Source organism: Bufo gargarizans, chromosome 5 (assembly GCF_014858855.1).
Source record: "Bufo gargarizans isolate SCDJY-AF-19 chromosome 5, ASM1485885v1, whole genome shotgun sequence".
In the NCBI taxonomy this organism is placed as follows: domain Eukaryota; kingdom Metazoa; phylum Chordata; class Amphibia; order Anura; family Bufonidae; genus Bufo; species Bufo gargarizans.
This window is the reverse complement of record NC_058084.1, coordinates 142,703,018-142,725,787: the sequence shown is the minus strand read 5'-3', so window position 1 is coordinate 142,725,787 and position 22,770 is coordinate 142,703,018. Positions and strand designations below refer to the sequence as shown.

Here is a 22,770-nt window from a genome sequence, read left to right as displayed (position 1 = left end):
GACATGCAGCTGTAATTGCTGGTATCGCGAATCACGCTGTTTTTTTTTTTTTTTTCTGTTATGGCGTTCATCACATAGGAGATTTTTTTTATATTTTAATAGTTTGGACTTTTCGGACGTGGCAATATGTAATATGTTTATTTATTTATTGTTTATATATTTTATATGTAAAATTGGGAAAGGGGGTGATTTATACTTAATATTTTTATTTACTGTTTATTTAATAACTATTTCCCCCTTAGGGGCTAGAACCTGGGATCTTTTGATCCCTTGTCCTATTCACCCTTATAGCTTTTTTAGATTGAATAGGATCTCACACTCTCCCTGCTGCCCTGTGCTTTGTGCACACAGCAGCAGGGAGATTACCATGGCAGCCAGGGCTTCAGTAGTGCCATGTATGGTAACCGATCAAAGCCCCAGGATTACACTGCTGGGGCAGATAATCTCCGGCACCTAATTTCCAGTCTATGTATATTATGCAGGCTTGAAACCACTTGTGGAGCCTGCCAGAAAAATTGTGTTGTATTTGTCTGTAGTTGTCTAGCGTGAAGAGCTATGTGCAAGTGCAGCTATTGGGTTCAGTTCTTGCACAGTCTGAGTGTACACATATAACATTATATCAAACCTTTACATATATATTTGAAGGAATGCATCAGGGTAATGAATGGATTTTACATCAGTGGTACAGATCTTTAGGAAACCAGTTAAAGATTTTTTGGGAGGAGAATATTGATGACCAAACCTCATGACAGGTCATCAGTATCTGATTGGTGAAGTTTCGATACCCTACACAGCCACCAATCAGTTGTTTGAAGAGTCAGAGCGCCGCTGCCACCTTACAACATACCATGCACAGCGCTGTTCATTGTGTAGTGGCCGTGCTTGGTATTTCAGCCCAGGCTTATTCACTCGAATGGGACTGAGCTGCACTTAGGCCATGTGGCCAATGAACGTGAAGTCACTGGCCTAGGAAAAGGTTGCAGCGCTCATAGGTGAGCCAAGGCCAACAGATGATCATGGTGGTACCAGGAGTCAGACCCCCACACGATCAGCTATTGGTGACCTATCCAGAGATAGGTCATCAATATTTTAATGCAAAAAAAAAACTTTTAATGCATACAACTTATATTTTTTGTCCAAGCAGAAGTGTGACCTTTAGCACATCTCTGAAGGATAAAGCTTCAGAAATTCAAAATAGGTCATGCATTGGAGGTGGTAACCAGTCACTGTTCTGTAACGTCCAAAAGCATTAATGTACAATGAATATTCAGTGTTTTACAAGGTTAACTACCCAAGTGCATTTTTGCAGTTTAGCACATACTCTGACCCTGCAGTTAATGAGATGAGTAATTAATGTTCTTTTTCTGAGTGTTTGAGGGAATAAGTGATATCAGTGATTTTATCTGTCTTCAAAAGCAGACCAAAGAAGAAAAAGAAGAAGTAGAAAGACGTGCTTCTTTGGAAAAGACAAGCTATTCAATGTTAGAATCTCAGGTAAAGAATTGTAAAAATCTGTTGCTTGCAGAATATATTTCTTAATTATTTCTTGTTATTTCCCACAGTTTTTATTTTTAGGTTGGTAAATCAATTGTGCATGGAGGGCATCAGCAGCCAGTGCCACCCATTTATAGAAGTCAGCGCTGACTGAAGGAGTTGGCACAGTTTCAACATGGCACACCCAAAATCTGTTTACTTTTCTAATTAGAAGCACACTGGAATTGGTATCACTTAGAAAAAACTGGGCTGCAGTTTATTGCTCTGTTCATAGCATACAGAGCTTGACATACACATACATATACCTGTTCTTGATGGGGGTTATTTTTATGATTTTGGTGTTACAAGCATTTGTTTAGTTTTTTTTTTAAAGCGTCTACACTCAGTAACAAAGTGTAGCGGGATCTATTAAAGTAGTGCACGTGTGCCATCAGTGACAAAAAAATGCATTTTAAATGAAACTGAAATTCTTCTGATTCTTATTGGTTTTTCTTCCGCTAGCCAGGGGACAATGTGTAGCGGGATCTATTAAAGTAGTACACTTGTCATATATTGCGTGCCATCAGTGACAGGTTGAAGTTCAGGGTAACAGGTCGATATTTTTTTAAAAACCAAGATAATCTGATATTGTTCACTTCTTGCCTTTCTATAGTATGAGATGGTATTTTGTGAGCATAACCAATATTGATAACAGGAAATAAAAAAAATTGATGAGCAACGTTTTCATGAACATTCAGGTCAAAAAGTTATTACCATCACCATGTAGTGATTGAAGAGGTATCAAGTGCTTAATATAGACTTATATATCTGTTCCAAGTTGCACTGTTAACAAAAAATGCATTTTAAGTGAAACTGAAATACTTCTGATTCTTGGATTCTTATTGGTTTTTCTTCCACTAGCCAGGGGACATAGTGAAGAAACTTCGGGAAGCGAGAGCCACCAGCCCTGTGGCTACTTCTCATCAAATCATTATGCAGAAAACTATCCCATCATCCCCAGAGGTTATTTTTATTCGTTTAATCTAGATATAATCCTCCACTTTAACTAGAAATCAGGTCTTCATGACATGTTCTAGACTGCCATAATCTTAAGCAAAAAAATATTTTAAAGAGGATTAGTCTATTGCTTAAGTGTCCTCGGTGTAATCTAGGACAGACTATACATATGTAATACACTCTCTTTGTTTCAGATGTAACATTGAACAGTGTGTAATTTGCCAACAGAGATAATAGGGGGCAGATTTATCAAACTAAATGTGCTACAAAAGTGGCGCAAGTGCCTGATATTTAATACATTTCTGCAACATGTAGGGTAGGTTAAAAAAATAGATGGATCAATAGAATGTGACAAATGATTGTGCCAGAATTCTTACTTCTAGCACAATTTTACGTGTGCGTGTATGACAGCCAGGAGGTGCTGTAAGGCAGAAATTTGCCATCTCGTAAAGTGTCGTTCTTATGATACCATTGATAAATTTGCCCCTGTATTTTACTACAGTTCCATTAAAGTAAATTAAAGAGTGACACATTCTAATGTAGATTTTATATCTCACTTAGGGCACTGAGGATTGGGTTATTGTAGACAAAGTACCCACTAAGGTAGTTGATGGTGAAACAAAAAGCATTATGACTTACAAGGTGACAACTGTGAGCACTGAAAAACCAGCTGGAACATTTAAAACCAGTCCAATCGGAACTCAGAGTCTGGATGCCTTAAAAATGGAAATTAGAGCAAGAGAAGAGGAAAACAGACAGAAAATGTATGCATTAGGAAAAACCTATGATGCAGTATCTGGTAAGATTGTAACAATGACTAGTAAAGGTAAAGAAGGTGACAAGGTGTCACAGCCTTCCTCTCTTGAAGTCATCCAACAAGTAGAGCGAGACATTTCTGAAACTGTGAAACGAAGTCCAGCTGTAGGTGAATTTGAGATCTTAGAATCCATAAGCGATGACAAGGGTAGGAAAACCCAGGAGGGATTAACCATAAAGAGAAGAGTATCAGAGTCACTCACTCCCATTAAAGAGTCAGACTCTCAGCTGGCAAGTCCAATTGAAGATGGCCTAACAAAGGTACAGGACACTGGAGTGAAGATACTTGAAAGTGTGATCACCGAGAAGACTGTAGGATATCCTGAATATGAAGTCATCAAAACAGAGGCTCCAGACTGGAAAGAGAAGAAACTGTCTGATTGGAGATACACAAGAGACCAGCCGTTTACCATTGCTACTGCTCACTATGTCACAGAATCGTCAGCATCCAAAGTGGTGGTAACAAGTGGCAATAACTTTGTGCCCCATCCTAATTATCACAAGCATGACTTGCAGACATCCCCTGCTTTACAGATCCCTTCTATTCACTTGCAGCTTTACTTTATTTTGGCAGGCAACATTTATTTATTCGGTTTTTTTTTATAAGCACTGCAACCAAAGTAGGCATCGTAAAGCTTTATAACCAGACAAAAACAAATAACAGAAAACCTAGTAATGATGCAGCTTGCCATTTCTTTATGTGTGTGCTTCAGCAATTTCTCAGATCTAACAGCTATGGGCCCTATTCAGCATAGTCTCCCAAAGCGTTGTGCACGCAAGAAGACCGTAAACACAGACAAACACAATATTCACTGCGGATTACATACTAAGTGGTTTTACATTTAAGATTAATTATTAACCACTTCTATTCCATTCCATAATACTGGCTTCTTCCTTTTTATCTGTACTTGTGTATCCAGCTATTCCTATACTTGTGTATGCAGCTGGCTGACATTTTCTTCCATGTCTTTCATTTCACTGTGCTGCTATATACTTAAAGGGGTTCTCCATGATATAACAATTTATAACCTATCCCAAGGGTAGTGTCACAATAGGGAGTGGGGGGTAAACTCCACACTGTACAATGTAGGTTGGCGGGATATGCCACTACGCCTGGAAACATCCCTAAATCCTAGCCCTGACCTCCTAACTGTATGAGTGAACCCTAATAGTGGGAGGGCTCATACCCGGAACCTCGGGCCCTACTAACCCTAGAGTTCCCTGGTAATAATGTCAGGGCTAGGAGACGACCTGTTCATCCACGATACAGATGAACCAGAGTCTCCAGCAGGCCTAGAAACAAGAAAGGAGCAGACAGTAGCATAAACCATATTGTCAGGTAAGCACCCAGCGCACACAACGCACACTGGAACAACAGCACTTACCTTCCACAACAGCTGGATGAAACCACAACTGCTACTGACTAGTGGTTCCCCCTCCGGGAAACCCTGGAGCCGACTTCCACAGGCAGGTGGTCAACACGGTTCCCCCTCCGAGTAACCCAGGAGCCTCCTCACGGGAGGCACAACACACAAACGCCTTGCATACATGCTGGACATACAACACCAAAAGACCAGACAAGAAACTACAACAAGACATACACCACACCCTGAACATAAACCCACACTAAACATCAACATAGGTATGGTAGGGAACATGGAAGATACATAAGGGATGACAATCTATGTCCAACAAGGTGGCCCTTAAACTGGACAGATTGTAAGGTCCAGGATGGCAGCATAACTCCAGCTCCACAAGAAGCTGAAGTCCCACTAACCTCAGGCTCCAAGCCCAAGTACTATAAGAGCCCACACCCAACTCCACCTAGCTCACACTTTAACCCAATACCCACCAGAATGGGAAGGGACAACAACCTTAAAGGGGAAGTGTGTAAACATGCTAAAAACTACACATTGCCACCGGCAACAAGCATGCACGGCTAAAGTGTCACGGTCCACTACCACCAGACCATGACACAGCCGTGACAGGTAGGTCATCAGTATTACATCAGCGGGGATCCGACACCCTTTCCTATCAGTTATTCGGGGGTAGCATCCAGGCCAGAACTACACAGCTCTGTACATTGTGTAGTGGATGCAGCTAGTTACTGCAGCACTGCTCCTGTTGAAGTGAACGGGAGCAGCACTACAGTAACCAGTTCTCTCCATCAGGGGCGTCACTAGGTTAAAACATTCGGGGCCTGGGCCCCGGATGTTTTGTCCCATGCCCCGAATGTCCTGCCTGCCTGCTAGATACAACTGTATTGCCATACACAGAACGGCAATACAATTGAATCTTACACTGGGAAGAGGTGAAGGACCTGTGGTGACATCACAGGTCATGTGATCAGCAAAACAGACTGTGATAGGATGACCTGGATGATGTCACCATCATGTGACCAGTGCAGGATTGGACCGGAGTGAAGAGGAGAAGGAGCCTAATGGGGATATCTGTACATGAGGAGAGGTAAGTTAAGGGAGAGGCAGATGCTGGGAGTTGTAATTATTTAACTGGGATGTATGTTAGGGCTGAAGGGAGGGATGTTATTGACATGGAACTGTGTGCTTGAGGTGGCTGGGGGAGGGAGTGGTGTTATTTTCATGGGACTGTATGTGGAAAGTGGATGGTGGGGGAGAATGATGTTTATGTACATGGGAATTAATGTTTAGGCTACGTTCACACTTGCGTTTGGGGATCTGCTTGTGAGATCCGTTTCAGGGCTCTCACAAGCAGCCCCAAATGCATCAGTTTTACCCCAATGCATTCTGAATGGATGCAGATCCATTCAGAATGCATTCGTTCGGCTTCGTATGGCCCCCCATTCCGTTTTGGAGGCGGACCCCAAAATGCTGTAAGCAGCATTTTTTTGTCCACATGGCCTTGCAGGGCCAAACGTATCCGTCCTGACCTACAATGTAAGTCAATAGGGACGGATTCCCTTTGCATTGACACAAAATGGTGCAATTGTAAACGGATCCGTCCCCCATTGACTTTCAATGTAAGTCAGGACGGATCCGTATGGATGCATTTGTTTGTATTATCGGTGCGGATCCGTCCTGTACAAGTACAGGACAGATCCGCACGAATGCAAGTGTGAAAGTAGCCTTAGGGGGTGATGTTTACATGGGATTGTGCGTTGGAGGCGGCTGGGGAGGAGGTGATGTTATTTACAGGATTATAACTGCAGGGGGCACTGCAGATCCAGGGGACATTATAGGCGGTCTTATTACCACTGGGGGCTCTATAGGAGGGTCTTATAGATCCGTCTTATTTCTATTAAGCGCACTATGGTGGCCTTATTACTATTGAGGGGTCTGTAGGGAGCTTTATTACCACTGGGGGAACAATAGGGGGCCTTATTTCTACTGGGGACTCTGTGAGGGTATTATTAATATGGGAGGGCTCTTCTAATAATGGGGGCATTGTTGAGGAGCATTATCATGGTTGGGGCAGTGTTACTAATGAGGGCATTCTAGAAAGGAATTACTATTGGTGGGACTATGAGGAGCACTATTACTATGGGGTGCAGTAATGTTTCTTCAGGATAGTATTTGGGGGGCAGGGGCGTAACTAAAGGCTCATGGGCCCCGGTGCAAGAGTTCAGCTTGGGCTCCCCTTCCCTTAGTGCTTTGTATGTCTTCTTATGCGGCACAAGTGTCTTTGGGCCCCTTCAGGCTCCTGGGCCCGGAAGCGACTTCTAGCTCTGCACCCCCTATAGCTACACCCCTGGGGGGGGCACAGCAAGCAGCAGGATAAGACTGTGGGGACTCCAGTTGGGGGATAATGATAGAATGTGAGGAAGCTAAGATGTCTGTGTGTCACACTCTGCAGAGACGAGGCGGCTATGAGAAGTGTCCGGACCGAGTGGAGAAGATCTACAGAGAGGAGACGTCACCTTGAGGCCCTGGATGTGACAGGTAAGTGCTGCTGTATAGCTAGTACAGCAAAGTGCCCGGGGGGGGGGGGGGGGTGGCAACATATTTATTTGGGCTTGTGCCCCAGATCTTTTGAGACCCTAGCAACGCCCCTGCTCTCCATTACACCGTGCAAGGAGCTGTGCAGTTCTGGCACCAAAACTACTCTTGAACAGTTGATTGGTGGGGGTCCTGGCTGTTGGACCTCCTCTGATCTGATATTGAAGACTACTCCTAGGAATAGGTTATTAATTGTTAAATCCTAGAAAAACTGTTTAAGTGACTTAAACTGCCATAAAACCATTTAATAGTCTTTTAGCAAGAATGTAAGTGTCATACAGACAGATAATGCAGCTTCTGTGGCACCTCTGCAGAGAGGTTGGTTGGATTACCTAATTTAAAGTAAACTTGTCAGATGATTTATTTAGCTTTATCTGAGAGGGGAGAAAAGCTGAGCTCTGTGATCTAGATCAGTTTATATAATTTTAAGCATGATCAGCAGGAGTAAAAAGAAGACCAAGTCTTGACAGGAGAGACATTTAGAGTCCTGATTACCCCACCCATTATAAGATGCATCGGACTATAAGACGCACCCCTGTTTTAGACAACAGAAAATCGGGAAAAAAATATTTTCTAGGTCCTCTTTGAGGGGAATGTGGTTTACTGAAGGTCAGTAACTTTAGGGTGTAGCATTGTGAGGGGAATAGTTTTGGTCAGCTCCTGTTACCCTTACTGCATCATCTGCTGACTGTAACAACCAGCAATGGTGCATGTTGTCATCTCATTAAATGTGTCTCAATTGCTCTGTTGTGTCCAGCTATGCTTCTTGTTCTGCTAGATTATTTTTAAGTATTTGTCTGCGACACACACTGCTCTGCTGTACACACACAGTACTGCCACACAAACATACATCTCTGCTACACAGAGATACAGCTCTGCTACACACTGCTGCTATTACATACAGAGATTTCCTCCAGAGTATGGGGAGGAGCGATCGCTAATGCCAGCACTTGTTCCCATACTGATTAGTTGTTTGCTGGCAGCAGATCATGATTAGACAGCATGATCTGCTGCCGGCATACAATGATTTTTAAGCTATTTGCTCGTTCATCGGGTAAGTGGCGGGAGTATTATACTGCCTGATTATCGCTAGTGAGCATTTCTGCAAACGCTCATTACCAATGATCTGGCCTGACAATTGGCCAGTGTAATACAGCCTTTACTCAGATTTTATTCAGAAATTCTGCTTTATACCATATAAACCTACTGGTCCTTCTAAAAAAATTAGCATATTGTGATAAAGTTCATTATTTTCTGTAATGTACTGATAAACATTAGACTTTCATATATTTTAGATTCATTACACACAACTGAAGTAGTTCAAGCCTTTTATTGTTTTAATATTGATGATTTTGGCATACAGCTCATGAAAACCCCAAATTCCTATCTAAAAAAATTAGCATATCATGAAAAGGTTCTCTAAACGAGCTATTAACCTAATCATCTGAATCAACTAATTAACTCTAAACACCTGCAAAAGATTCCTGAGGCTTTTAAAAACTCCCAGCCTGGTTCATTACTCAAAACCGCAATCATGGGTAAGACTGCCGACCTGACTGCTGTCCAGAAGGCCATCATTGACACCCTCAAGCAAGAGGGTAAGACACAGAAAGAAATTTCTGAATGAATAGGCTGTTCCCAGAGTGCTGTATCAAGGCACCTCAGTGGGAAGTCTGTGGGAAGGAAAAAGTGTGGCAGAAAACGCTGCACAACGAGAAGAGGTGAGCGGACCCTGAGGAAGATTGTGGAGAAGGACCGATTCCAGGCCTTGGGGGACCTGTGGAAGCAGTGGACTGAGTCTGGAGTAGGAACATCCAGAGCCACCGTGTACAGGCGTGTGCAGGAAATGGGCTACAGGTGCCGCATTCCCCAGGTCAAGCCACTTTTGAACCAGAAACAGCGGCAGAAGCGCCTGACCTGGGCTACAGAGAAGCAGCACTGGACTGTTGCTCAGTGGTCCAAAGTACTTTTTTCGGATGAAAGCAAATTTTGCATATCATTCGGAAATCAAGGTGCCAGAGTCTGACTGGGGAGAGGGAAATGCCAAAATGCCTGAAGTCCAGTGTCAAGTACCCACAGTCAGTGATGGTCTGGGGTGCCATGTCAGCTGCTGGTGTTGGTCCACTGTGTTTTATCAAGGGCAGGGTCAATGCAGCTAGCTATCAGGAGATTTTGGAGCACTTCATGCTTCCATCTGCTGAAAAGCTTTATGGAGATGAAGATTTCATTTTTCAGCACGACCTGGCACCTGCTCACAGTGCCAAAACCACTGGTAAATGTTTTACTGACCATGGTATTACTGTGCTCAATTGGCCTGCCAACTCTCCTGACCTGAACCCCATAGAGAATCTGTGGGATATTGGGAAGAGAAAGTTGAGAGACGCAAGACCCAACACTCTGGATGAGCTTAAGGCCGCTATCGAAGCATCCTGGGCCTCCATAACACCTCAGCAGTGCCACAGGCTGATTGCCTCCATGCCACGCCGCATTGAAGCAGTCATTTCTGCAAAAGGATTCCCGACCAAGTATTGAGTGCATAACTGAACATAATTATTTGAAGGTTGACTTTTTTTGTATTAAAGACACTTTTCTTTTATTGGTCGGATGAAATATGCTAATTTTTTTAGATAGGAATTTGGGGTTTTCATGAGCTGTATGCCAAAATCATCAATATTAAAACAATAAAAGGCTTGAACTACTTCAGTTGTGTGTAATGAATCTAAAATATATGAAAGTCTAATGTTTATCAGTACATTACAGAAAATAATGAACTTTATCACAATATGCTAATTTTTTTAGAAGGACCTGTATATATCACAGAGCTCCGCTGCTCTCCCTCTATCACATTCTGTTCTCAGGTAGGGCAGCATAAGTCACCTAACAGTATGAATTTATTAATGGGTAATGAGAACTCAAGAATCTCATCTATCTTCAGTGTTTACAAATAAGGGTGTTGAAAATCAGCCCAAAGATCCTGGAAAAAGAGATGTGTCGTAAACAGGTACCAAGTACTCCTACCCCAATTGGCATGGTAGTTATAACCAGCACCAAAAGCACCATATTCTATGTTGTACAATGTCTCCATCACTGCAGACCCCAGCTGCATTTCTGGATTTACTGGCTGTGGTAGCACAGATACAAAGTTATTTGCCATTGTTGGTGAAAAGCTTAAAATGTAGATTCAGTGGCTTAATTAATTTTAATTTGGGAAGCACTTTAACTCTGAAGTGCGGTTTATAGAGCTCTGTGTTTATTGGCTTCAGACAGTTGGATTGATCAGTGGTTAAATGAATATTGCATATCTGTAAAAAGTTTCTAGACTCCAGGTATTTTAATTGCTTACTTCTAGACACTTTACTGGTATGTGTGCCATAATGGTTGAATGAACCCATGTGTTATAATCCGATTTCTCATGATTAAAATGTCTCTGTCAATAACCTACACACGTTGGAGGACATCTAATAGCCTAAGTAGCCTAAATTTGATCAAGCCAAGAGCGCTCATACTGTTTGTAAATGTATGGCATTTTAAATCATACTTTTAATATAGAAACAATGTAAACTACACATTATGTAGATACCACCACCTCATATGATAAAAATGAAGCAAAACAGGCTGTTGAATAGGGCCCTCTGCTTTCTAGCATTCCTTACAGGCACTAGAGATTAATGCTACTTTTAAGTTCATTGGTTCTGCCACGTCCTTAACCTTCATGGCTTTTTTCCCCCCAGATCTCCTTGTATTTTCTTGCTATTGTTTATGGTTATATACTTTTATCTTCTCTTACTCATGCCATCAGTTTCTTTCTCCTGATCTCTTATAACCTTTGCTAAAACACTTCGCTGTATGTATATGACCCTTCAGAGGTTGGCTGCTGAACTACTTTAACTGACCCAGCCTCTAAAGGTCCCTTTACACAGGACAATTATTGGGCAGATTATTGAGAATGAACGTTCGTATGAGCTCTTGTTCCCAATAGCTGAGCCATTCATCAGGTTAAAGCATCATTTATGCAGACTCCAAAATCAGAATTTCTTGGCAGCAAATCGTGCTGTGCAAACAGGGATCTGCTGTTCACAAACAAGGAATCTGGGTGGGGATGAGCATTCACACTAGTAATCACTTGTTTCCAGAGGAGATGATTTCTGCATGTAAATGCAGCTTTCACCTCCCTTGACAAGCAGGCAATTATTGGGAACGTGCGGTATGATCCCAATAATTGCATACAGAGTTGACCCGTGTAAAGGGGCCTTTGGAGATATGTATATTATTATATCAACTGTAGTTTTGCCATGATTCTGCTGCAGTTGAATAAATCAGAACCTAACTTTACTCAAAATCTGAAAATGTAGGTGTGACTACAGTTAACAAGCCTAATATCCGACATCTTCCAATGTCATGTTACACTGACTAGGTTATGGAAAGCTGAGCGGTCGGTTTAGTGGGATGCTCATAGTTGGTAGCTGGTTTTGCCTGTATAGCTAACCAAATAGTAGCTCTGCATACCTCATAGTTAGTATTTTACAGGTGAGAGAGAATCAATCATGGCCAATGTTCATGTTGCCCTGTGTTATGTACAAGTACAGTTAAAGTATCTCTAAAGTGTGAGAACCCCACAAACATCTCCCCATATTTCAGCCACCTGGGCAGTCGTAAGCATGACTTGGTAGAAGGGAGATTTGGGGTTAACAGAATTCACTCTTGCATTTTCAGAGCCTGAGTGGAGTTGCATCTAAATAGTCCCAGTATTGACACTGCTGGGCACTGGGGAGTGACGATTATTGAAACCTGGTCAAAGCTCTCTGTAACAGCTAGATTATTTTCTTTTTTGCACAATGACACACTTTCTTCTTCGTTGTTACAATCTGTGTCTCTCTATCCTCTTTTCCTCCTATTTATGTGTCTGTCCTCCCAATATGACATTTCATTTCTTTGTCTGTTTAGACCAAACAGTCCTCTGGTGACAAACTCATGGATGGTTCTGATATCTACAGTTTATTAGAGTCTACAAGAAAGCCATCTGAGTTCATAGGAGAGGTTACAACTACTTCACAAAACTGGGCTCAGGTGGCTGCTTATTGGATGTATTTATTAGCTTCATTCCAACTTTTGCTTGTACTTTGCTTACGCTTTTACGAATTGATGCTGAAAAGAATCGGTAATATGAGACTGGCGTTTCTATAACTGCCTTGACACAATAGGCTACAATCACTGCTACACTTCAAATCATTTAGATAATACTCTGAAAATGATACAGATAAAATGTGTCTGGAAATATAAATGGTGAATATAGTTTGCAGGGCAAAATGATGGAGCTTCCTGACCATTTTGTGCCAAGCAATGGAAATTCTATTGCCAAGCAGATTGCATTTAATGGGACATAAAATGAGCAGCAAGAGAGAAATAAATAAAAATACAAATATATGACAAGCAAGCTTAAGTGCTCTTTTATTATAGCCTAGAAACTGGCTCCAAACATTTATAAAATATAGCTACAGTTGCTTTCACTAGAACTCTTAATTTGGTGGTCCATTAGGCATACCAAAAATACAGAAAACGCTTCATATACTGTTACAGATTGTGCTAGAGTGAATGTTTCAGTTTATGTTAAAAATACAGGGGCTAATCTTAAACATCATATTCACAATAGGGTATATATGTTGGCACTTTTTTAAGTACAAATTAAAGTGGTTATCCAGGAATTGGTCTGGATAGGTTATGAATATTAGATTGGCGAGGGTTCGACACCCAGGACCGCCACCGATCATCTGTTAGAAGAGGCCGACGCCCCGTGAGCGCCGCAGGGCCTAGTTGCAGCTCATCCCCATTCAAGTCAATGAGGCTGAGCTGCAATACCAAGCACAGCCACTATGCAATGTACGGCGCTGTGCTTGGAGAGCTGCCAGGAGATGGCTGTGCTCACCAGAGATCCTGTGAGTGTGGCAGCTCCCTGAAACAGCTGAAGCCAGGATAGCGGGACTCAGACCCCCGCTGATGTGATAATGATAACCTTTCTGGATAGCCCCTTTAAAGCAGGCACTGTAGTTGGAATCCTATTATCCCACATCATGAGTATGTTCCCATGTGTGCATACAGTAACTTAATTATTTTATATATATATATATATATATATATATACAGAAAAAAGATTCAGTGGCAGCACCGTCAATGGAGAATGTGGGTGCAACTGGCCCAATGCGGATAAAAGCCAATCCAAATAGATAAAATGACAAAAAAAAAGGGCAGCACTCCATCAAGTAAAAAATGAAAAAATTCCTTTAATTACCCATATGGGACAAGCGACGTTTCGGCTCAATGTGTGAGCCTTTCTCAAGCAATGTGTACAGATAAAGTGCCAAGCATATATACCAGTGCGAGTCAATACAATCAATGTTCAATGCAGGTGTACATAATTCGTACTAAGTGAATTAATTAACTTAAAAATACAATATAGACATCGTATCTGTAAATTATTTCATAATAGAAATCAGTGCAAAAATAATCTATTGAATAATCAATTAAAACATACAAACATTATTCACCAAAGTGTACAATTATAATCAAAAATTTCATAATTATCCATTGTCATATAATTGGTGCCAGCTGTATACATCAATAAAGTGCTAAGTGCTTACTGTGTGGGTCAGGCAAACGGGGGGTGAAGGAGGACATAGGGTATGGACGGCTAATTCACCACATGCGGTTCGGCGTGCTGGCGACATGACTGCGCATGTCATGATGACGTCTACAAAGTACTTCCTGGTTACGGTGTTGATGCGATGCCATGACTGTGTGTTGGCTTCCTGATGTCTCTTACACCATCTTGGATAAGGGCACCGTGCCTATATTGCCAGATACCTAAGTTGGTGGCAGCCAGTCTATGACAGACACAGGTATGGGCACAATTAAGTGCTCTTTTTAGCCTATATTGTTGGCAGGGTGAGTCCAGATACGGGATGCGACAGTAAAGCCGCAGCCCACATCCATGATCCCAGTGCAACTGCGCACCCACAGGTTAGTGTGGGATCGCAATGCATCTGCGGTCGATGCCCACACATAGCCATCCTATAGGGAGGGATCTCCTCATGTAAACCTGCTATGTAAATACGGGCTGTCACCACCAAGGCACCAATTGCATCTAGAGGCAAGGAATATACTAATAAGCAAGAACCGTCATTACATAGATGTGAACAGAAACCATTGTTATGTGGATGTGCCGTCCATTATAGCCATCTCATATCTCCTCACTCCATTCACCGTGGCCCACCCACTACAGGAAAAAGAGACAAAAGAAAGAAATAATAAATATATTGTTTATAACAAAAAATTTAGCAAGAAAAATATGTTCTTTATCTTGTACAAAAAATCACAATACAAACAGGTGCGGTTAACAATACACCGTACGTACAGGAGGCAAACCACAGACCTAACCCACCCCAATCTTGTAGTCCACATTTAGACCACAAGGTTTGAGGGAATTAAGGGTGTGTATCCACCTGAGTTCCCGTCTACTAAGAAGATTAGCCCTGTTGCCACCTCTTCTGGGCATGGGTATAAAATCAATAATACAGCACCTAAGGTCTTTTTCAGTGTGTTTAAGGTCCGTAAAGTGTTTAGATACTGGCAAATCAAGCCGTTTTTTTCTTATGCTCAGGCGATGATTATTAAGTTGTGATTTAAAATCGGTGGTGGTTTCGCCTACGTAAATTAAATTACATGGACATATAAGTACATAAATGATGTAGCTAGAGTCACAGGTTAGATAGTGTTGTATTGGATATACTACCCCAGTCTGTGGATGTACAAAATTTCTGCCTTTCACAATGTATCTGCAGTTTACACAAGATAAGCATGGGAAACATCCTGTGCTAGTTGCTGTCAATGTTGTCTGTCTTGATTTTTTTGAGGTTCCTACATCCGCCCTGACCAGCTGATCTTTGAGGCTTTTAGACCTACGGTAGGACATCAGGGGGGGGAATGGAATTCCTTTATGGTACTATGGCATCCACCCAGTATACCCCAATGACGTCGGATGATGTTCCCTATCATTGTGCTTTGTTCTGAGTGCATGGAGATAAAAGGAATTCTAGCTGGCTTTGTCTGATGTACCTTACTTTATAGCGTGTCATTCCTATTCAGTTTCTTAACCAATTCTTTTTTGTCATGAAGTAATTTAAAAGGATATCCTCGTTTTCTGAACTTGTTGGTCAACACATCAAGTGTGGTGTCCAACATATCCTGGTCTGAGACTATACGTCTTGCTCTCAAGAATTGGGAATATGGCAAAGATCTAATAATTTTTTTGGGATGGTTACTGCTGTATGTCAAAAGTGTGTTCCTGTCGGTCGGTTTTGTGAAAAGTGTGGTCTGCAGCTTACCGTCCGACACAAACACACATGTGTCAAGAAACTGCATATCAGTGTGGGAGTGCACTAAGGTGAATTGTAGTGCTTTGTCGATCCCATTCAGAAAAATGTGAAAATCAAGGAGTTGTTCAATGGTACTGTCGCATCCCGTATCTGGACCCTGCCAACAATATAGGCTAAAAAGAGCACTTAATTGTGCCCATACCTGTGTCTGTCATAGACTGGCTGCCACCAACTTAGGTATCGGGCAATATAGGCACGGTGCCCTTATCCAAGATGGTGTAAGAGACATCAGGAAGCCAACACACAGTCATGGCATCGCATCAACACCGTAACCAGGAAGTACTTTGTAGACGTCATCATGACATGCGCAGTCATGTCGCCAGCACGCCGAACCGCATGTGGTGAATTAGCCGTCCATACCCTATGTCCTCCTTCACCCCCCGTTTGCCTGACCCACACAGTAAGCACTTAGCACTTTATTGATGTATACAGCTGGCACCAATTATATGACAATGGATAATTATGAAATTTTTGATTATAATTGTACACTTTGGTGAATAATGTTTGTATGTTTTAATTGATTATTCAATAGATTATTTTTGCACTGATTTCTATTATGAAATAATTTACAGATACGATGTCTATATTGTATTTTTAAGTTAATTAATTCACTTAGTACGAATTATGTACACCTGCATTGAACATTGATTGTATTGACTCGCACTGGTATATATGCTTGGCACTTTATCTGTACACATTGCTTGAGAAAGGCTCACACATTGAGCCGAAACGTCGCTTGTCCCATATGGGTAATTAAAGGAATTTTTTCATTTTTTACTTGATGGAGTGCTGCCCTTTTTTTTGTCATTTTATATATATATATATTTATTTATATAGATGTGTGTGTGTATATATATATATATATATACAGGTCCTTCTCAAAACATTAGCATATTGTGATAAAGTTCATTATTTTCTGTAATGTACTGATAAACATTAGACTTTCATATATTTTAGATTCATTACACACCAACTGAAGTAGTTCAAGCCTTTTATTGTTTTAATATTGATGATTTTGGCATACAGCTCATGAAAACCCAAATTTCCTATCTAAAAAAATTAGCATATTTCATCCGACCAATAAAAGAAAAGTGTTTTTAATACAAAAAAAGTCAACCTTCAAATAATGATGTTCAGTTATGCACTCAATACTTGGTCGGGAATCCTTTTGCAGAAATGACTGCTTCAATGCGGCGTGGCATGGAGGCAATCAGCCTGTGGCACTGCTGAGGTGTTATGGAGGCCCAGGATGCTTCGATAGCGGCCTTAAGCTCATCCAGAGTGTTGGGTCTTGCGTCTCTCAACTTTCTCTTCCCAATATCCCACAGATTCTCTATGGGGTTCAGGTCAGGAGAGTTGGCAGGCCAATTGAGCACAGTAATACCATGGTCAGTAAACCATTTACCAGTGGTTTTGGCACTGTGAGCAGGTGCCAGGTCGTGCTGAAAAATGAAATCTTCATCTCCATAAAGCTTTTCATCAGATGGAAGCATGAAGTGCTCCAAAATCTCCTGATAGCTAGCTGCATTGAACCTGCCCTTGATAAAACACAGTGGACCAACACCAGCAGCTGACATGGCACCCCAGACCATAACTGACTGTGGGTACTTGACACTGGACTTCAGGCATTTTGGCATTTCCCTCTTCCCAGTCTTCCTCCAGACTCTGGCACCTTGATTTCCGAATGACATGCAACAGTCCAGTGCTGCTTCTCTGTAGCCCAGGTCAGGCGCTTCTGCCGCTGTTTCTGGTTCAAAAGTGGCTTGACCTGGGGAATGCGGCACCTGTAGCCCATTTCCTGCACACGCCTGTACACGGTGGCTCTGGATGTTTCTACTCCAGACTCAGTCCACTGCTTCCGCAGGTCCCCCAAGGTCTGGAATCGGTCCTTCTCCACAATCTTCCTCAGGGTCCGGTCACCTCTTCTCGTTGTGCAGCGTTTTCTGCCACACTTTTTCCTTCCCACAGACTTCCCACTGAGGTGCCTTGATACAGCACCCCGGGAACAGCCTATTCGTTCAGAAATTTCTTTCTGTGTCTTACCCTCTTTCTTGAGGGTGTCAATGATGGCCTTCTGGACAGCAGTCAGGTTGGCAGTCTTACCCATGATTGCGGTTTTGAGTAATGAACCAGGCTGGGAGTTTTTAAAAGCCTCAGGAATCTTTTGCAGGTGTTTAGAGTTAATTAGTTGATTCAGATGATTAGGTTAATAGCTTGTTTAGAGAACCTTTTCATGATATGCTAATTTTTTTAGATAGGAATTTTGGGTTTTCATGAGCTGTATGCCAAAATCATCAATATTAGAACAATAAAAGGCTTGAACTACTTCAGTTGGTGTGTAATGAATCTAAAATATATGAAAGTCTAATGTTTATCAGTACATTACAGAAAATAATGAACTTTATCACAATATGCTAATTTTTTGAGAAGGACCTGTATATATATATATATATATATATATATATATATATATGAATAATATATGAATTATTTAGTTTTTTATTGATTGATTGATATTCAGATTTTTTTTTTATTTCTGTTGACACTGTTGCTTGGCTAACAATGCTCTATTCTCCTTGCAGAAAATTGAAAGAAACACAGAATGGGAGACAAGTGGTATAATAACTGAAAAGGAGGACACTGCGCAAAGAACAAAAGAGAAGGTTGTGCAGGGAACATTCGGTTTGGAGGAAACGGGGGATATGCATGCAGTGGGGGATGCAGCTCATCTGACTGCAGAGCAGGCAAGCACAATCATTGCTTCTGGCTTGAAAGGGAGTGAGGGTACTGCATTAACAGAGGAGGCTGCTAAAGAGGAAGATGAGGTTGCTGATGGTTCTGTTGCTAGCTATGCTCAAGAGAAGCAGCATGGCAAAACGACTCATGATGCAGCATTGTTGGATTGCAAGCCTCTTGAGGAGGTAACTGGCTGATGTGAAGTGTTTCCATTTAACGTGTGTGTGTGCAGTTTGGCAACCCTCTCCTATGCGATTCAAAGCTTTGCACTTAGTTGTCCACTTGCTAATTTTCAAGGGTTTGTTTATAGCATGCTATGTGTTTGGTGATGCTGGTCAAGAGTTTCATTTGTTTTTTACTCATGTGATGGATAGATAACATAAAAATTAAGATTTTTAAAGTCTGAAATCTGGTTTAAATAAAAAAAAAGTGTAGAGTAGAATAAGGTGGACTACAACATTTCATGTTGTATTTACCGGATATATTTTTTAAATGTAAGGATGTAAGTACAAGGATGAAATTGCATTAAGAACTGCAGGAGCAAGATATCCATTAACAAGCTCCACCCTTAGGTGACAACCCTGTAAGTAGGCCCCTTAAGGACCAATATATTTTGGGCCCCCAGTATTACAACTGAACATTAAGTTATTGAAGACGGTTCATGCAGAAAAAGTCTGTGAAGTAGCCAGGCAGTACAGAAATAAACAGGGAAGGCTAAACAGATACAAATATGTAACATAATTGAGTTTGTAACCGTGGAGTATTTAGAGTTGAGTTTGTAACTTTGGAGTTGCAGAGTCAAGAATGAAAGCACAAGAGTTAGGGCTCTTTCACACCTGCGTTCTTTTCTTCCGGCATAGAGTTCCGTCGTCGGGGTTCTATGCCGGAAGAATCCTGATCAGTTTTATCCTAATGCATTCTGAGAGGAGTGAAATCTGTTCAGGATGTCTTCAGTTCCGGAACGGAACGTTTTTTGGCCTGAGAAAATACCGCAGCATGCTGCGCTTTTTGCTCCGGCCAAAAATCCTGAAGACTTGCCGCAAGGCTGGATCCGGAATTAATGCCCATTGAAAGGCATTGATCCGGATCCGGCCTTAAGCTAAACGTCGTTTCGGCGCATTGCCGGATCCGACATTTAGCTTTTTCTGAATGGTTACCATGGCTGCCGGGACGCTAAAGTCCTGGCAGCCATGGTAAAGTGTAGTGGGGGGCGGGGGAGCAGTATACTTACCGTCCATGCGGCTCCCGGGGGCGTTCCAGAGTGACGTCAGGGCGCCCCAAGCGCATGGATCACGTGATCGCATGGCACGTCATCCATGCACATGGGGCGCTCTGACGTCACTCTGGAGCGCCCCGGGAGCCGCGCGGACGGGAAGTATACCGCTCCCCCGCTCCTACTATGGCAACCAGGACTTTAATAGCGTCCTGGGTGCCATAGTAACACTGAAAGCATTTTGAAGACGGATCCATCTTCAAATGCTTTCAGTACACTTGCGTTTTTCCGGATCCGGAGTGTAATTCCGGCAAGTGGAGTACACGCCGGATCCGGACAACGCAAGTGTGAAAGAGGCCTAAACAAAAATCTTAAAAGTAACACCAGATATTGGAGCATAGACACGAGCTGAAGCATAGACTTAGGAGCTGGAGAACAGACATGTAGTCTAGAAAGTATCCAATGGTTGTCCCCAGGAGAGCAGTTCAGGAACCAAGATAGTAACTGGAGCATAGTCAACGACAGCCAGTATTCAGGTGATACCACAATTACTAGGGATACTAGGAACTCTAAACAAACTTGGAACAGTGTGGCTTGAAGTAAAATACATATGCACAGCAAGGATCTGGATAGGTCCATCCAGGTATACACTTGTGAAATGTACATTGATCCTTAGGCTACCTGAATGAAAGAACTGTCTGGATATGTATAGCAAATCTTGATTAGTTCAGCCGAACTAGCGAAGAGTTTATTCATTAGATATGATGGTATAGATGAGTGTGGCTGAGATGTTGAGGCAGAACATATAGACATAGCAAAGCTGGATTGTAACATGAGTAGCAGACTTGCATTTGTAGAGGAGACCACAACAAGCCACCCAGGTCAAAAGGTATCCAACCAGCAGAGAAGAAGTGAGTAACAGCATAGTCCAAGCAATATTATTTTTATTTTTTTCATTGTCACATTCCAAGAGTTATACCTTTTTATTTTTTACTGTTGAGAAAATTGTTTGAAGGCCAGGTTTTGTAAGAAAGATTTTTGATTATTACGGTCATACAAAATTTATATAGCTTTTTTTTTTATAGTGTAGTAAGTTTGTTGCATGTTTTTGAGGCAGCACTTTCGGAGCTCTATAACATTTTAATTGTATTTCCGTCAATGTAGCCATATAGGTTTTTTTGCCACTAGTATTTGAGCAGAGTAAAAGAGCTCTACCACCGCCACCCCAGAGGTATACAGGGGACGCCTTATCATGTACTAATGAAAGGTAGCACAACGATTGGCAATTGGAAAGGCAGTGGAGTGATGGAAAGCAGGTAAAGAGCCTGGAAACATGACTTAAGTTAAAAGCCAAACCAGAGCCACCTATCTGTAGGCAGCACTACAGAGTGGGATTGTGGTTGGCTATACTTTTCCAGAGATCATTGCCCTAAAGCAGGATCTCACTTTCCAAAGATTTTGAAATTTGTAACTCTTGAATGCAGGATGACCTGATAACTTTTATTATAATACAGGTAAGTCACTGGGAATTAATTTGCCCTGGTGGTTTCCGTGTCAGATACTAACTGGTACCATGTAAGACATACTTGCATGTTTTCTAGTTATCCCTGTTTATGTTTTTTTTTTTGGGGGGGGGGGAATTAACTCACTGCAGCAGTAACACAAAAAGGAATTAAGGCCTGTTTACACTTCACAATTTTTAATTAACACTGATTAACACTCCTCAACGTCCCAAGCAATTGCAAGCATAACATGCACATTTGCATCAAATTTACTTGTTATTGTTACTGCTTTCCCAAACTATTGTTGCAATCACTTAGATTCATTTAAATATTAACACTAATTGTTAAGTGTAAATGGCCTTTAATGAACTTGTTTTTTTTCCCTGCTGGCTTAATCATACCATTTGTTTTGTACGGGAACATCTTTTTAAAATATGGTCTTTTTTTCTTTTCCCTCAGTCTCCCCTTGTGAAAACCGAGATCATCACTTTTGGCACTATTGCAGAAGGAGAGAAGCCTGACGTGTCTACTAAGGATGTACCTGTAATACATACAGAAACAAAAACCATAACATATGAATCCTCAGAGGTAAAAAAAAAAAAGAAATACATTGATGACTCAAACGCATCCTTTAATTTGAAAAGAGCTTCCTGGTTTCAGTTACTTCTGTGCACCATTAGTACTAAAACACTGTATATGTTTTGAGCAAAAAACATGAGGAGTTGCTTAAAGGAAATCTGAATCGTTGATTTCTAGCGATAATTTGTTTTCCCTTAGTCCTAACAGTGGCACAGATGGGGTATTCTGTCCCTGTGGACTGGTTAGGACAGGTGGAAGTTTTAATGAACAAAAAAAAACACTGGCATGCACACGCCCTCCCTGCCCCCAATAAAGAGGGCGTAGCCCTCATGCTATTGTGTAATAACATGTAGACAAAAAAATAATAATAAACAAGGGGGGGGAATTTGTGTGCCACTGTTAGGACTAAGGGAAAACAAATTTTCGCTAGAAATTAACGATTCCCTTACGTCCTAACCAGTGGCACAGATGGGGATTTAGCAAGTAGAAACCCCCATGGGAGGGTCCTCATGCCTGGCGGAAGATAACACTGTCCGGCCAAATGAGGAATAACTATGTATTCTAGTATCCACTCTATAGTGTGAGATAAAAGTGGAGTGAGAACTCCAAGAAGCTGACTTACAGATCACAACCAATGGGATCGAGCTTCTCTCTGCAAAAGAAGTGGCCACTGCTCGAGTAGAGTGGGCTCTTACAAATTCAGGGGCTCCGAGCCCTGAGACATATAAGACTCCCGAATTGCCTCTTTAATCCAGCGACTGATGGAGGGCTTAGAGGCTTTCCTCCCCTTATGGGTACCGGAAAAAAGGATAAGGAGGTTTTCATCCTTCCTAAATACCTTGGAGCGTTCCAGGTAAATCCTAAGACATCTCGCAATGTCGAGGGTATGGAGCCCTCTTTCCTCAGAGGAGGGGGATGGAGCCAATGTTGGTAGGGAGATCACCTGGTTAATATTGTCAAAGGAGGGAACCTTTGGGATGAAGGTAGGTAAAAATTTGAGGAGTACCCGATCCTGCAGGAACTTTGTATAA

At 41.8% G+C, this 22,770-nt stretch overlaps 1 protein-coding gene across 18 annotated transcripts in view; it reads left to right on the top strand.

Annotated features, from left to right (window-relative positions):
* Nucleotides 1-22,770, top strand: part of EPB41L3 (erythrocyte membrane protein band 4.1 like 3) — a 320,068-nt gene that overhangs the window by 267,396 nt on the left and 29,902 nt on the right. For 11 of the 18 annotated variants that reach the window (XM_044294315.1, XM_044294314.1, XM_044294313.1 and 8 more), the window contains 6 exons: nucleotides 1,417-1,494; nucleotides 2,395-2,496; nucleotides 3,052-3,765; nucleotides 12,225-12,347; nucleotides 18,292-18,630; nucleotides 21,620-21,748. In XM_044294315.1, the coding sequence (XP_044150250.1) occupies nucleotides 1,417-1,494; nucleotides 2,395-2,496; nucleotides 3,052-3,765; nucleotides 12,225-12,347; nucleotides 18,292-18,630; nucleotides 21,620-21,748 (1,485 nt within the window). The remainder of the gene's footprint in view (nucleotides 1-1,416; nucleotides 1,495-2,394; nucleotides 2,497-3,051; nucleotides 3,766-12,224; nucleotides 12,348-18,291; nucleotides 18,631-21,619; nucleotides 21,749-22,770) is intronic. The other 7 variants (XM_044294317.1, XM_044294325.1, XM_044294327.1 and 4 more) reach the window with 7 other exon arrangements.